This window comes from Emydura macquarii, unplaced genomic scaffold (genome assembly GCF_026122565.2).
Source record: "Emydura macquarii macquarii isolate MOO-44397 ecotype Brisbane River unplaced genomic scaffold, CSIRO-AGI_Emac_v2 contig_968, whole genome shotgun sequence".
In the NCBI taxonomy this organism is placed as follows: domain Eukaryota; kingdom Metazoa; phylum Chordata; order Testudines; family Chelidae; genus Emydura; species Emydura macquarii.
In genome coordinates this window covers 8,228,830-8,244,633 of record NW_027131105.1, presented here as the reverse complement: position 1 = coordinate 8,244,633, position 15,804 = coordinate 8,228,830, and the positions used below count along the sequence as shown (strand labels likewise).

The window sequence follows — 15,804 nt, the reverse complement described above, 5'->3', positions numbered from 1 at the left end:
AAATAGTAACCCACCACCACACCCTCACACATTCACTCACTTACTCATACTTGCTTTTGGTCCTTAAAAATTCCCCACTTGAACCAATCTTATCAATTTAACCTGACCAGTGATTCCACCAAGTCAGCACCTATTCCTGAAACATACAGACTGTTTCAGGAATAGGTGCTGACTTGGTGGAATCACTGCAGGAAATTGTAAATTATGTATGAAGTAAAAACTAACCCAGTCAACAGGGACACCAGATTGTGTCTTGCACCATAAGCATTCTTTTGTATTTGTCCTATTATTAATTGTATAATTTCCAGGAAGCCAGTCATCCCCTGTGTTTAGAAGAGAAAGCCCTTTCTGTCACCCCACCATGCAAACTGCAGATACTCTGGTTTCAGTAAGCAATGAGGTGGAATTACTGAGTGCTAAACCCCTCCCTCCCCATTTGAAAAGTTGTGCGGGGATTCTATAGAACTGAGGAAGTTTAACATGAGATTCGGCTAAGTGTTTTGTTTGTCCTATTTGTAAACCAGGGAGTGCGCCCGCCCACTGCTAAAGGCCCTTCCCCCAGCCTAAGGGGAGGAGCCACTGAGCCGGGAATACAACTAATTACTGGGGACAACTAATGAAAAAACCAGGAAGGGGCGTGAGGGTCACAGGGTCAAACGAAGAGAACCAGAAGGGGACACTGAGCAGAGAGCCTGAGCCAGAGCCCACTGCTCCCGGAAGATGTCAAAGGAAAAGTGTTTTGTTTGTCTTGGGCAGGCAGAAGTGCCTGTAGGAGTTGGGAGATCTTACAGATCACTTTTTACAAGAAATGACTTTTGTAGCTTTTTGTGTAGAGTTCTCTCTCTTGTTCAGTAACGTACACCGGCCTGCCTGGCCCTTTTAGGGTCTGTAGTCAACATAGCTATTATGTATACAGGCATCCACATTTTTTTCCCCCATCAAAATTTGTTTTTAATTTCCCAAACTTCCCCTGTCCTTAGAGAGAATCTGAAGGTGAATAGTACCTACCCTGTTCTCACTCGTGCTGAGAGAGTCATGTTTCTGTTTGGAGGCTACCAAAAGACCCTAATAGTAGCTGTTTAACGGTGGAGAGGCCAAGGAACTTGGTGCAAGGTTATTCTTTGCATTCCTCTCCCGTCTATGTCTCTCATAGAGGGGGTTTCTGTTAGAAAGAGTCAGTGGAGGAGGGAATGGGATGTTACTCGCCATGTCATTCAAAGCTTTTGCCACTTGAGGGAGTGAGATTAACATAAGAGCTGAATCATTTGCCATGTGGGTTGAAAATGTCCAATTCCACACAACTTTCATCGTTCCGAAAATAAAACGCTGCATTGATCAGTTAGGAGAATATCAGCTTAATAGCTTTGCTTTTTTTATTTGTCTTTTTATAGGTTAATTCAGTAAGAACAGGAGTGGGGAAAAAGTGCATTGTTCCAGTGTCTTGTCCTATGTCAGCCGCATTAACTCCTGGAGTTTCACCATCCATTCCAGTGCCTATGCCAGGTACTACCCTTTCTGGCACAGTAACACCTTATGTGATGCCTCTTTGTCAATATGGAGGAGTTTTCCCTACACCCGTTTATGGAGTACAGTGGTCGGGCACAGCAGCACAACCTGGGATTGTAGGAGGTCAGAGCATTGCACAGTATCCAGCTCTTGACACAACTGGCTTGCAGCTGTTTCCAGTGTCACTGCAGCAGCCTGCTGTCAATCCACCTGGCCCTAATATGAAAATAATGTAGCTTTGTTGCCTTTTGATAGATGATGATGATTTCAGAATTGGAATGCTGAGCGTTTGAGCCTATAGATGCCATATGTGTTTTGAAGAGGTATGGTTCTATTGCTGGCACCCTGGTCAGGTCTAATAGCATACACAGCCAAACACTGCATCAAGCAATCACTGTGAAATGTTTTCACAAAAGATAGTTTGTTTGTTATGGCAATATTTGCTTAAATGTGATTGCTCAAGACACTTTATTCTCTTGTGTTCCGGTGTTCTACACTCACAATCTTTAAAGTTAATGTACTTGAATTGAAGGTTACAAAATTGTATTAAACCTTGCAGGAGGACAGTGCCTTGAATTTAAGCTTTCCAGTCCCAGCTGGAAAGAGAGATAAAAATATTTGAAAGGTGTATTTTATTTACAATCTGCTTGTGAGTTTAAATTTGTATTGATTTTATTTGCAAAAATACTCAAGGTTTACAGTTGAAACTCTTGTTTAGTTTCATTCCATTTTCTACTGTAAATGCTTTTATTTTAATTAGTGGGTTGAATTTACATTTTTAAGGCTCTTCAGAAGTTTGCAAGGTGAGATTTGTTTGATTGAGACGGATTTAAATCCATTTGCATTTGTACAATGAGTAGTGAAATAGATACATTTTAAAATAGAAGCATTTACAGGAGCAATGAAAGTACGTTGTATATAAGTATAGGGAATAGTTTTGGGCAGTGCAATTTCTTTTGTTATGCAATCCTTGGCAAATTTGTTGCAGGTGACAACTTATTTTTGTTACAGGGAGCAGGCAGGCAAAATACTGTTTTCTTTTAGTTAAGCAGCAAATTGATTACATTTTATTTCCCCCCAGTGGGTTTGTGTAATTCGGTTAAATTACAAATCCAGGCATGTTTGATAGGTGAAAAATCTAACTGAAATCTTGATTATAGGACAGCCCATCTCCAGATTGCTATAAGAACTATGTAAGTATAGTATTTGCATGTACTCTCCCTTCAATTCTGTCAGCAGTATTGGTTAAGAATGGTATTTTTTTTGTCACTGAAGTGCTAACAGCACTCACACTGAAATGGAATTAAATGTGAAGCTCTTATTTTTCTTTTTTCTTATGTGAACAGTGAATCCTTCAGTTTTGGTTTTTGACTACAGTTTGTTTGAATTTTTTCAATTTTAATTAAGTTTGCACTGTAGGTAGCAAGGACACCTCTCTGCTGTTTGAAAGTTGGTTTTTGTCCATTTTACTGTGCATAAAATCTGCATCTTCACCTCTCAGTCAAAAGGCACAAGGTAACCACTAAAACTGATTTGCTGATGGTAAGTTTCATTTTGATAGATCGCACTAAGGGAAATCATTATGGGCACAGGTAACAAAACATTACATGGTCAGACATGAAGGCACACTGCTCTATATTTCTTTACTGCAACGAGATTTTATACTACCTACTGAAAGGTGGAGATGTCTTGTGCTGCCAAGCTGTGAATTGTATAGTTCTGTTGTACTTTGAGCATTATAACTGTCTAAATTATTTTGTTTGTACCCTTTAAATCTATTATTCCATCATTTCAGTTAGAATTGAATTTTATAGAAAATTATGCAGTCTTCTGCCTGGGCAAAATACTTACTGTAGTAAGAGATTTCTGTTCTTTGTAACATGTATCTTTAATTTATTTCTTTAGATTCATGTCTGTATGCTTCCTGAGCAAACATGAAAAATATGTTCTCACATCATTTCTCCTTCAGCTTGCACTGGATCTTACAGTTTGTCGCTATTGCCTGATGTATAGACCACTCCTTGTATACTGACAAAGTCAGTGGCACTAAAACCCCCAAGAATTGTATATATTATAAAGAAGAAAAATAAACATTTTGTGCTTGAAAACTGTGTGAAAAACGTAGTATTTTCCTAAAACCTTGAAACCTGTTCCTCTCTATCTGCCCCAGACAGCTTTCCCCCACCCCAAGCCATCTGTTCCTTTCCTTGCTTTTAAGAAGCAAATGTTGCCTTTCCCAGTTTTTGGCTGCTGCTTATAACTGCCATTGTCCAAGGGCATGCAGCAGTGGAAGTGAAAGTGATACTGTATTCAAAGGATCGGCACTGCACACACACCTTCTTATATGAAGTCTTTGAAAAGGAAACTGTGTGTATCTGTGTCTAGATTGTAATTGTCACTATCTGTGCCACCTATAGTTAAGATTACCTGACGTTTTCCATTATAAAACCCTAGTTTCAATTGCTAACAATTCTGCCAAACTTAAACTGATCAGGCTGAAATTTTCCATACCGAGAATCTGCCTAAGTTTGAATTTTTTTTTTTTTTTTTTTTTTTTACGTTTCAGTTAAAGCAGCTCAGCCCTTTCAGAGAATGAGGCTGCGGCGATTTTTTTCCTTATGTTAGGAGGGGGGGGAAATCTTTCAACCCTTTTTGTTGAGCAGTTCTAGGGTCTCCATCATTTGGAGCAGAGACTCTACATTTGGCAGGTGTCCAGAATGTGCCGTTTGTCATTCCCAGGAAAATCTGCCCAAATCTGGCCCAGTTATAAATCTCTGAAAAATCTGTTTGCACATGCTCCGTACAGATTTGTTGGCATTTGGCAGCTAAATGCTTGGAAGGTTGCATCTGCATTGAGCATGCTCCATCCTCACCCAGCTCCTCTATGAAGACCAGAGTGCATGTGTCATTCCCACAGACTGACTGAGCATGCTCCATCTGTGGCTACAGGGGCTGAGTAGAACTTTCCCTTCAACGGGGTGTCAGGCACCATGACTGAGAGCAGAGACACATCCTCCCATCCTCTCAGTGCTCCTGCTGCCGGTGCCCAGACAGCGAGGAGGAGGAAGCCAACTGACCCAAATGCAGTGGGGTGAGAAACAAGGGAGAGGAGACAGGAGCTGGGATTGCAGGGCAGGAGCAGAGAGGACAGAGAACGGGTTGTGGGCAGGCAGAGAGGCAGGAATGGGGGAGTATAGGAGTGAGGAGACAGGAGCCATTGGGAGGCGTAGGGCAGCAGCTGGGGAAGAGAGCAGTAGGGGGAGGTAACGGGCATGAATTGGGGAAGTGGGAATAGAAGCAGATGTCTGTGCCCACTAGAGAACACTCCCTTACAGAGCCTGGGATGGAACCCTTTATTCCTATGGCTCATCATTCCTCTGTTGTCCAGCAAGTATCTTTGAAACCCACTGGCATAGTGTGTGTCTCATTCCCCTGTCGTGCCAGGCCAACATAGAAGATAATAGCCTTCTTCTGCTATCAGTTACTCCGTTAGCTCCAGTGGTAGAGAACATGCCATGGAACTAAAAAGCCCAATCCTGCTGAGGTCCCATGATGGAATTTTTGTTTATAATTCTGGTTTTTTCCATGTTTAAGCTTTTAAAAGCTTAGGAGATTACAGAAGTTGCAAAGTGAAGCGTTCACCAGTTAGCAAACACCACAATTAAGTTGCCTGTGCAACCTTAACTCAGTTCCCTTGTGTGTTTGGCTTGCATTATGACAGGCTTTCATTACAGTCGCATCCAATTTTTGCCCCCAGGACACCTGCCTCATTCAGGGCCTGTGATGGACCTGCTCTAGGAAAGAGTCAGGCTTGTGTATGGAATCAGGCTGTCGTCTATAGAACCCCTGCTTCGTTTGTTGCAGAAGTTAGTGGTGTACTATTTTCAGGACTGGGACAGATGGGTCTAGGCTCCCCCAATGCTAACAGTCTATCCTCCTCAACTAAGGGAGACGAACCACTGAGCCCAGATCACAACTGAGTATTGGGGACAACGAAAGAGAAAACAGGAAGAGGAGTAAGGTCAGAGGTTGTTAGCTGTGCTGTGAATGAGGTAGGGGACTGCAGAAAGAGAGAGGATGGTTTCTTGAGGCTCAGGCATCTGAACGCTGCCCTGGAGAACTGGATTCTATCCCTGTCTCTGCCACAGAAATCCTATGTGATGCTGGGCAATTCACTTAAACCAAACTTCACAGATGGCTCCTGAGTGCTCCTCAGTTTTCTGGGTGCCCAACGTGAGCCACCTGGGGTCACATTTGTGGAACTGCCGAGCATTTGCCACAGCAACTGAAGTCACTGGCAGGTCCGCTCTGAACACCTGCTTGACTCCTCTGGCCGTTTTTGCCTTAATATCTGTGGCTTAGTTCAGTGCTGCTATCTGTAAAATGGGAACAGTTCTCTGACCTTTCCTCACAGGGGTATTGTGCAGATAAATTCACTGCTGTTTGTAAAGCACGGGGATACTAGTGTGAGGTACAAAGGGGTCATTTTAAATTGCTAGTTGCCATGTAATTTGTTTTCAAAAGAAATGGCAGGCCAGCTCTTACTAACTGTTAGCTGACTGCCAACTCCTGCGTGTGGCTCCCACCAATTAGTTACTGGGACAGTTTATGAACTTTCACTTACTTTTCACAGCCGAGCTCAAAACTAAGGTAAATTTGTAAACTCAGTTATTACAACCGGGGATGAATGAAGGGTGAACTGGTAACCTTAATTCTGGCATTTCCTACTTTTGAGTGCTTGACTCTGCAAGAACTCTAATGTTCTTGGAAGGTAGCTTCTCTGCAGGAATAGAACGTGACTTGTTCCTCAACAGAACCCTACCATTTACCAGAGTTACGGATATCACTAGAGCTGTACGCATTGCTTTACCAACGTGGGGGTCCCTGCCCCAAAGACCTTGCAGCGTATTTTGGAAGTGTGCAGTACAAACTGTTATGGGGCAAGCATGAGCAGAATGAGGCCAGCTAGATGAATGCATTTTAGCATGTTCATCGGAAGCCTGCAGTCTCTCCAAAGGTTTAATGAAACTATGTTGAAGAGAACTGCAAATGCTATCTTCCACTTCCAGTTGTGTGTGTATAACTGGGCGTCCCTGAATCGCTTTCAGAAGGACAGTAATATTGACGTGTCATTCAATTATCAATACATTTGTAAAACCCTAGTGGGTTTCTATTCCTTCTATTCCTTCCTATGCCCTTGGATATGCATATGTTACCTCCTATATATGTTTCCTATTTGCTGTATCATTTCTACCAACTGCATCTGAGGAAGTGAGCTGAAGCTCACAAAAGCTTATGCCTCCTGAAATTAAATTTGTTAGTCTTTAAAGTGCTACAGAATTCTTGTTGTTTTTGCTGTATACAGACTAACACGGCTACCCCTCTGGAACTATTCTTTCACTGTGTACTAAAGGGGGTCTCTTCCTCTTCTCTGAACCCATCTGGTTCTGGCTATGGTCAGAGATTGGACTGAATGGGCCACTGATCTGGCAGTCTTTGTTTCTACAAAATGCTCTTACTTTGCCATAGTTGTCTCTAGTGTTGAATCCAAATAAAACCATTGATCTAGTTGTAGGCTGTTCCATGTTCAGATTTTTGGGACGATAGTCACTGATTCTTTTCAAATTGGAGATTTAAGTTTCTTGATCTCGGCAAGCTAAAGATCCTCTTGTGAAGTATTCTCACTGCAGAAAACAGTGGGATATATTAAACCTACCCAACAAACCCCACAGACTTAGAACGAAACCCCCAAATAGTATGTGTATGCATATGGTGTTTGAATAGAATTAGTAACCATCCTTCCAAAATCTTTGAAAGTCACCCATGGAGATTTCTAATCAGATCAATTTTTAAATGCTTTGAGTCCAATGTGATTTTTCTTTCTCAAAATAAGCGGAGGTTCCCGGTCTTGTCCAGCAGCAGTCAGGTGCCATTTATCCACAAATAGATATGGGAAAAATCTGCTGAGTTCCTGAATCATTGCCAGCCCCCTGAGGTCAGTTGGCTATTTCTTGCTGAAGCGATTGGCCTTGAGGCAGGGGTTACCAACTAAATAGTTCAAGGTAGGGTCCTAAATAATAACTTGTAAGGTTTCTTGCACCCTTCTTCCCCTTTCGGTCCTAGACTTATTACTCCATTTGTAGAAGGTGCTGGAGAGGTTTGTATATGATGAATTGTGTAGCAGGTCTCTCTGCATATAGCAATAGTGTACAAACAAAAATGTCTTCATTCTTGTTTGGGGATGTGTATCTTGCTATGTGATTGGGGAGCTAACAAAAGGACAAATGATGCTGACTAGTTGGTGCTTGGAGTGTTATACCAGTATTTTTTTTATTATTTATTGAATCTTTTATTTCTAGTCTTAGATTTTTTATTTTTTTTTAAAATATTTTATCCTGGACTCTAGCCTGCAATTATGATGCTAGGGCCATATAGCTTTCCCTCTAGACTGAGTTTTGGTACAAAGTCCTTGGCCATTTTAGAGCTTTTGTGGTGTTGCTCCTGAATGGATCTGAGGCAGCTAAAATGACTTCCCAGACTAGACACTTGAGGATGACTCCTAATTAGCTTAGATGTGAAATTTTTGAGGCTGTGTAGATGTGGTCTGGCTTCTTGATCTGCTTCCTTGTGTCAACTGCTTCATGTGCTGAGGCCAATAAATAGTTCCTCTTCTGTTCCGGGAGATCAGGTTCTAAACTCTGACCTTGTCCCTCTTCTCACTGCAGATAGGTGAAAGAAGTGCTAGCCCGGATAAACGGGAGGGGATCAATGTCAGTAATCAAAGAACTTGGTGCTGGAAGGGATTTGGATGTGCTGTAAAACTACTCAAGGTGCTGTCGGTATATAAATCCATAGATTATTTACAATCTGGGATTTAATCTTGGATAGTCCATCTGATATAGCATGTACGGCATTAGAAATCTGGCTGCATAATAAATTGGCCTCATTTTGTGAACTTCCTGGTCCCTCTTGCTTTGTAATGCAGGGGCTGTGCAGTGACTATCCTTTTTTAGATTTAGTCTAGAACTTTTCTCCTAGAATGATTTTCAAGCTGAGGCTGAAAGCCTGAGTATTTGAAGCATTTCCATCTTCCACATGCAAAACATCATCAGGCATTAGGCTTTTCTTGACAAATACACAAACACTGGGCACGACAGGGAAGCTTTTAGCAGCATTAAGTTAATCTCGGCTTTAAGCGTGAAACCCTTGAGCATTCTTCTTGGCGATTTCAACGCCTGGGGAGTGAGAGGAGCTTGGATTCATTTACTTGGCCAGCAGACAGATTCACCAGCGCATATTCAACATGTCAGAGTAGTCACACGTTAGAAAGGGCCCTATGCTGCATTTGATCTCATGGAGTATAAGAAATCTCCAGGGTAGATCCCCCACCCTTTGAGAAGAATCATGCTCTCTTCTGCAGCGTTAAGGACTTAAGTCCAGCCCCATGATTTGACCTGCCATACTGCGCTACCACAACAGCTCCTGCGTCCTGTGAAATGGAGGGTTCTTGACTAGTGCACGTCTTTCCCAGAGCTGATTGATAGAAGTGAAGAAACTTACAACGTATGGGACTGCGCCATCAGCGCCTCAGTGCTGGGCTTTGGTTCTTCTGTCCTAGTTTCTCCCAAAGCCCTGTGGTGGGGCTCAGCTTTGGAGATGTTTGAACCGCAAAGGCTTGACAACAACAAAATATACCTGCTGCAAATCATTCTTTAGTAGAAAATACCTATCAAGTCCCTATCCAAGTACAGAAGTGTTTTCTGCTAAAGAAGATCTGAGGCAGAGATGGTAAAGAGCAATTCTGGCTAAAGCTTTACCTCGCCTGGAAACCCAGTGGGCCTCTTCGTCTTGCTCATTCACCATACAAACCCAGTGGACATGGCAGAGGAAAATCCGGCTCTGGATTTGTAATGTACCCAGTTGCAATGCATTAGTGAATCTTAGTATAGACAGTAAGAGACTGTAACAGAGTGCTGGCATAAGCCAGCCTGCCACACACAGAGAGGTGAAGGAAATAGGGAAACGGCCACTCTGCAATGGGCTAACCAGACAGGAGGAGCACGTGCTGGTGAAGAGCAATGTATACTGAGCAGGACAAATACATTGTGAAAAATCATTTAGCTTGCTATCAGGATTTCTTCTTATATTTTGCAGGGCTGAAAGCTTCTTCAGGAACCTGTCTAAATATCCCTTTTCAGTGTTTGCTTCCTTCTCCATCCAGACTGTCAGCAGCTATTGGATAGTGTGTAAAATAAAATCAGTTTTTCCTTTTCCCACCCGGCACAAGGTTTTGTGGTTTAATGCGTTCTCTGTTATCATCTATGCATTTAATAGGGACATAGTCAGATGTTGAGGTCTCAGTCTCTATTCTGTAGAGACTTCAGGCTGGCTTCAGAATTCAGAAGTGTCTTTGGGGGATGTGGGATAAGATTCAGCTAGTGGTGTGAGCAGGAGTCTGGATTCTGTTTTTGACTTTGCAACTGATTCATTGTTTGATCTTGGGCCAGTCCCATAACCACATTCCCTCTCTGTAAGATGGACATGATGCTCACCCACCTTTTGTTAAAGTACTTTGAGCTCTGTGGATGAAATGTGGCATAGAAGGACAAAGTGGCATTTATTACTATTAATGGGAAGTTGTTCAAAGGTTGTGGTGGATCCAAGTCCAAGCAGAATTTGACTTTGATCAGAAGCAGGTGGAAGAATGACCATCAGTCTCAGTCAATGCAGCTTTTACTACCTTTCACAGTGGAGTAGTGACGTGTGCAGGCAGGTCAGGTCAGGGCAGCAGCAGTGTTGGGAGGGAGAAAGGAGAGATCGGATTTAATATAAAATACCCTGGGAACCAAGGAAACCTGTTCCCAGCATTAACAGAATCACTCTGCTTGTATGGTACACGCTTCCCCCATAGCCTTCATCTTTGCTTTGCTCGGAAGAGCCTGCTGTCTTAAAGACAGTCTTATTTTATACTGAAAGAATCTAGTATAAACCAAACATGCTTGCAGCTCTGATAAACACCAGGCATGCTTCTGGGATGTGGACAGGAGGACTTCAGTGCACTTCACTGCGGGAGACCAAAAAAGACTGATCTGTGACTGTAGCTAACGCAGAATCTGTGGCAGCACGAAGAGGGAGAGGAAATAGATGTCTCTGCTTATGTGTTGCTCTGCACTCACCCTTAGGCACATGATTTGAGTTTGTTTTGACACTAACATTTTAAAGCTCTATGAACTTGGTTCCAGGTACCCCACAGAACTTACTGTATCTTACCCACTTTCTTGCACTGTGTGGTGTGAAGGTAGCAGGGGCTGTAGGATGCTGTTCATACCTTGTGTTCTGCCAGCCTGGTCTAGCTCTTTCTCTGCAGTCCAGGTCTTTGGAGGGCCATGGCCTTGGCCCTTTTTCTTTTAAACAAGCATGGCCAGTTGAGACAATGCTGCCAGACCTGCAGCTGCTGAAAGCCCCTTGTTCATGGGTAGCCTCACCAATGCAAGTGCGCTGCAGTAGCGTGGGGTGCGGCACGTGCTGCTTGGAGCAGACAGAGCTCTGGGGTGATAACTCAAGAATCAGCACATCAACCATTCTAGCACAGGGCATACACCAGATCCCCCTGACTTCCCTATTACAATAAGAAATCTCCATCCAGTATTCTCCTTCCACACACTGACACCGGTTCTAGATACATTCTCTCATTTCCCCCATCATCTCCTGAGGGACTGGGACTCTCCCAGCCATTGTGATATAAAAGTTTGGAGAGGCACTAGGGAGAAGGTTGCACCCTGAAACTTGGGTCCCAGTTGAATGGCTTAGATGTGCTTGAACAGTCCTCTAACCAGAAGTATCTTCGAGAGCTTTCAGCAAGCCACAACTGGCTGTTGTCATTCTCATTGTGGGTGATTGACTTCTGCTTCCATGAGGCACCTACAATGCCCACAGCAGATAGGCACCTTCTAATTAAGATTTACTCCTTACGCAATGGGCCTGTAATCTGATGTGGTGGTTTTGTTTTTTAGATTCTGAAAATGAGACAGCCAGCGACTGAAGCAGGACCCGCTCAGCTGCAGTGCCACGCGCAAGGGCCTACTTCAGCGGAGGAGGAAGACGGGAAATGATGTATCGTGTATCGTGTGAGGCGTTCTGTACCACTCTGGTCCACTCTGCACAATTTTGTAACTTCTTTCTAAGCATTTTTTATGTATAGCTGGAAACACAAATGATATGCAAAAATAAAGGGAAAATATTTTAGGGGAAAAGGATTTTGTTTAAAAATTATTCCCTTCTCTTTCGACTTCAGATCTGAGTTCCTAGGAGCAGCCTGCAGAAGAGAAGGGGTGAAGCCCTGGCTTCGCCTGAACCAGCCGAGCATCTGGCAAGCAAGCTGTTTGTAATGTTACAACAGTCAGATTGTTGTTCAACTCCAGGAGGCCACCTGGGCTTTGCGTTCCACAATATAAACGGCCAGCCTTTTACTGACTCAGAGCTAGGTCCCTGACCAGGCTGGGCATTTTGGGTTGAGACGGGAGATCGTGCCTGACTGTTCCTGCTTCATCCAGAACTGCCCACTTAGTCCAAGTGACTTGGAGGAAGCCACCAGCCCTTTTTACCTTGCCTGGTGGGCCCTGATTGGCTTTTGTCTGCTCGCAGCCCTTCTAGCTGCTGGAGGACCAATTTTCAGAGTTCTGCCCACAGTTGATCCTAGGCAGCTCTTGGAAGTCTAAACTCACTACTCTTCTCCCCCATAAGGACACCTTTGGGTGGGGTGGGCTGGGCCAAGGTGGCAGAGCCTCCAGCAAACGCCTGGCATACCCAACGGAGACACCTAAGCCTGACTTGCACATTCTTTTTGCTTCATACAGTTAATCATAATGCAATCAAATAGTTTTGGAAAAGCAAAAATAGGCATATTTATTCAAATTCTACTCGAATGAGAGCTAGCTCCATTTAATTTACTCCCAGTCATAAAGAGAAATTCATAAAGGTAATATTCTCTTTCCTGAGTCACTGAAGACAGCTTTTGACTGCCTCCTCCTCCCGCCCCCCTCTCCCTCCTGGTGGAGGTGGTGTAGAAATGAATTTGTAGCAGATAGCCACTGGACCACTGGGGCATTGGGTGACTTTCTAGTGCTCTCACTGGGGAAGGAGAAAGAGTGCTGGTCTGGCCGCTGTCCCTGGGCCCCAAACTTCCACACTCCAGCTGTTCAGAACTTGCCTCCTGTCTGGATTCTGTCTAGAGTCCCTGACCTTTCATCTCCCCTTCTCTGATACCATGGAAGTATGAAGCCCCAATTTTCCACTCGCTTTGCTCTCACTGTCGTCTGCCCTCACAAGGCTGCAGCCTGGCACAGTGTGTGGGGAAGTGGTGGTCACCTGCCATGTCTGTCTTTTCCAAACTTGGGTTCTCAACAATAAAATCTTTTGTTGCCATCATTCTCTAAGCCATTACCTCCCTGAAATCCAGGCTGTAAGGGGTTAGATTCTTTTGCCTCCTGGAATAGGGATAGTATGGGAGGGAATACAGAAGGTACAAGCGGTACATTTAAATTCACCTGAACTAGGCACCCTGGCCCAATAAGCCATTAAAGCCAGACACCTCAGTGTCGTACATGATTAAAGTCTCAACAGAAGCAGGGTCAAAAATAACCACTTTGTACACCATGCTGGAAGTGAAAAATAGCTCCAAAATGGATGGTGTGTGTGATCTTAATACTTAGCTATTATGTCACCTCTTCTGCACCGGTGTGAGGGAATCAAAGCTAATGTAAGGCACACACCAAGGAGCTGTAGGGTAGTGTGGGCTACTTCTAAATTACTCATTCTTACCTGCTTCTGGCTTCTCTGCATGTAAGTTAGATCAGCTTTGGGTAGTTGGTGTAAATAGGTCTGTGAGCGTCTCGCTGAATGCTAGCTAAAGGGTCTGATGTACACATCCTTATGGATCACTTCTAATTTTTGGCCTCTAGTTTTTTCTCTTCACTTCCATCAAGCACAGTGAATAAGAAACTGCCCTACAGTGCAGTTCCATCCCGTAGCTGTGGGAGTAGCCAGCACCACACAGGACAAATGTGTATATCATCAACATGCTCTTCAGTAATCACTCAGCTTTCCAGTCACCATGGCAACAAATGAGAGCATGGTAACCTGGCTGGGTATTTTTACTTTTTTACAATTGTAATAGGTGCTCTCTCTCCCCAGTGATTTCCCCACCTCCTGGCTCCCGCGCCGTTCCAGGGACTGGGCCTTCCCCACTGCCTGTGACACCCACTGACAAAACCTGCCAATTTCCTTGCTGTAGCAATTCACCCTTCACCATCTCACTGACTGAAATGTACTTGGAGACTCCCTGCAGTTGCTTGACAAATGGACCCCCAAAGCAGGTCTTCTCTGGGGCCTATTGCACCCGGGGACTCTTCAGGAGTTGGGTTCTGATGCCAGCTCTCCTCTCATCTCCCCTGAGCTCGTCAGTGACCTCCTACAACTGGAGAACCACCCCTACTTGCCTACGCTTATTGTCTTTCCAACACACGCTCCCATTCTGGAACTCCTGACCCTAGGCTGATGCTGCCATGGCTTCCTTGGGCCGCCTCCTCTCATACTGTGCTGCTTTGGAGCCCAGCATTTTAACAACTAGCGCCATCTAGTCCGCGTGGGTCCAAAACTGACAGTTGCCTATCCATCCAAGGCTTCTCACTTGTTAGCAGCAAACACAAGCTGACTCTGGGCAAGGGCTTGTTGGAATATTACGTACAGCTGGGCTTTAGAAAGGGCAGTGGGACTTGCTTTGTGGATTTGTTTGGACAGTCTGAGGAGGAAATTGCCAAAACACAACCAGGTTCCACCATTGGATGGTAGGGGGGAAGTGACCAAGAAGAGAAAAGCCGTTCCTACAGTAAATACCTAACTACTGCTGAGAAGTATAATGGGAAAGAGCTGCTTAGGCTTCCACCAGAGCCTCCAACGTGTGGCCGTTTCAGTCATGATCTGATATATGCTAAAGGTAACAGAAGAAGCAGACGGCATTAGTGATTTTTTTTTTAAGGCAAGAATTGAAGTCCATGTGGTGTGTGAAAAATGGCTTCTATTGGCTTCAAGGGCACTGATTCAGCCCTTTCACGTGTCACCTTGCACTGCATGTAAGAAGCAGAGGAATGGACCTAGGGTGACCTAGATGTCCCGATTTTATAGGGACAGTCCCGATATTTGGAGCTTTTTCTTATATAGGCGTCTATTACCTCCCACCCTTGTCCTGATTTTTCACACTTGCGATCTTGTCAACCTAAATGGATCTAGGGATAGAATGAAGGAAGGGCTTATTGTTTCCTCAGTATATCTATGCACCTGACCTACTTTTGTCAACTCATCCTATAATCAGAAACTTCAAGGGCCTGGTTTTCATAACTGCATGTCTAATTTGCACACAGAATGTGTTGCACATGGACGCTGGTAATATGAAGCTCAAACATGCTGTCTGATTGCATGTGTGCTTATGAAAAATCAGGTCCTAAAGACCTGAGACTGATAATGTAGTCTACGGAAGCCGTGTAATATGTAAAAGAGCCAAGTACCGGTTGCTGATGCTTGATTGCATTGCCTTTCAGGAAAACCCAGTCTTTCCTGGCCTTGGTTTTCAATCCCCATTGGTTCATGAGCTGGCTCAAGAATAACGCAGCACTGATTGAGGAGCAAAGATACAACTGCTGATGTGTTTCAGAGGGAGCTGTCAAATGGAAGGATGAACCTTGGATTTCAATGGAGACTACAAGGAAAGCTGGGAATGTGTAGGGCTCTATTCGACAAAGACTATTATAGAAAGTTCTATACTTATCTTTTAAATTGGTGCATTGTTATTTAAAAGGCTTTTCCCACCCATCTCTTTGGAATTGTGTGGATTATTTTTCATTGCTGAAACGAGAGCACTGTGTGTAATTCCAGGGAGGCCATCGATCACTCGATTGGGAAGAACCAATGCATTAATTTGAGAGCAAATTTATTTTGCTGACAGTTGAGGAGACATTATTGTAAAACCTTAATACACACAAGTGAGCCTCCTGCTACAAAGCCCTGTTTCAGCAAATCACTTGAGCAAGGGATTAAATGTATTGGTTTAAAGAAAAAACGTACCAAACCCTGGGGGAAAAAAGGCTTCAACCCCCTTTTTGGATTTATACAGTTTCTGTGAGATTTAAGCACGTGCTTAAGTCTTTTGCTGAATCAGGGCTATTGTGCCACGATTAAATGTCCAAAGGCTGTTTCTTTGCTCCAGCCTTTCCAGGACTGTTTCCAGGTACTCTAGCAATCTCA

The 15,804-nt window shown here is 43.8% G+C and overlaps 1 protein-coding gene across 8 annotated transcripts in view; it reads left to right on the top strand.

The window, feature by feature from the left end:
* The window catches only part of WNK2 (WNK lysine deficient protein kinase 2), a 156,577-nt gene extending 144,825 nt beyond the window's left edge, over window positions 1–11,752 (top strand). For 6 of the 8 annotated variants that reach the window (XR_010918939.1, XM_067544098.1, XM_067544099.1 and 3 more), the window contains 2 exons: window positions 1,392–1,503; window positions 11,520–11,742. Coding sequence is in view for 7 of the 8 variants with exons in the window: in XM_067544098.1 (XP_067400199.1) it covers window positions 1,392–1,503; window positions 11,520–11,548 (141 nt within the window). In the remaining variant the exon portion in view is untranslated. Of the gene's footprint in view, window positions 1–1,391; window positions 1,504–11,519 lie in introns of all 8 variants that reach the window. The other 2 variants (XM_067544096.1, XM_067544101.1) reach the window with 2 other exon arrangements.
* The last annotated feature ends 4,052 nt before the right edge of the window (window positions 11,753–15,804 follow it).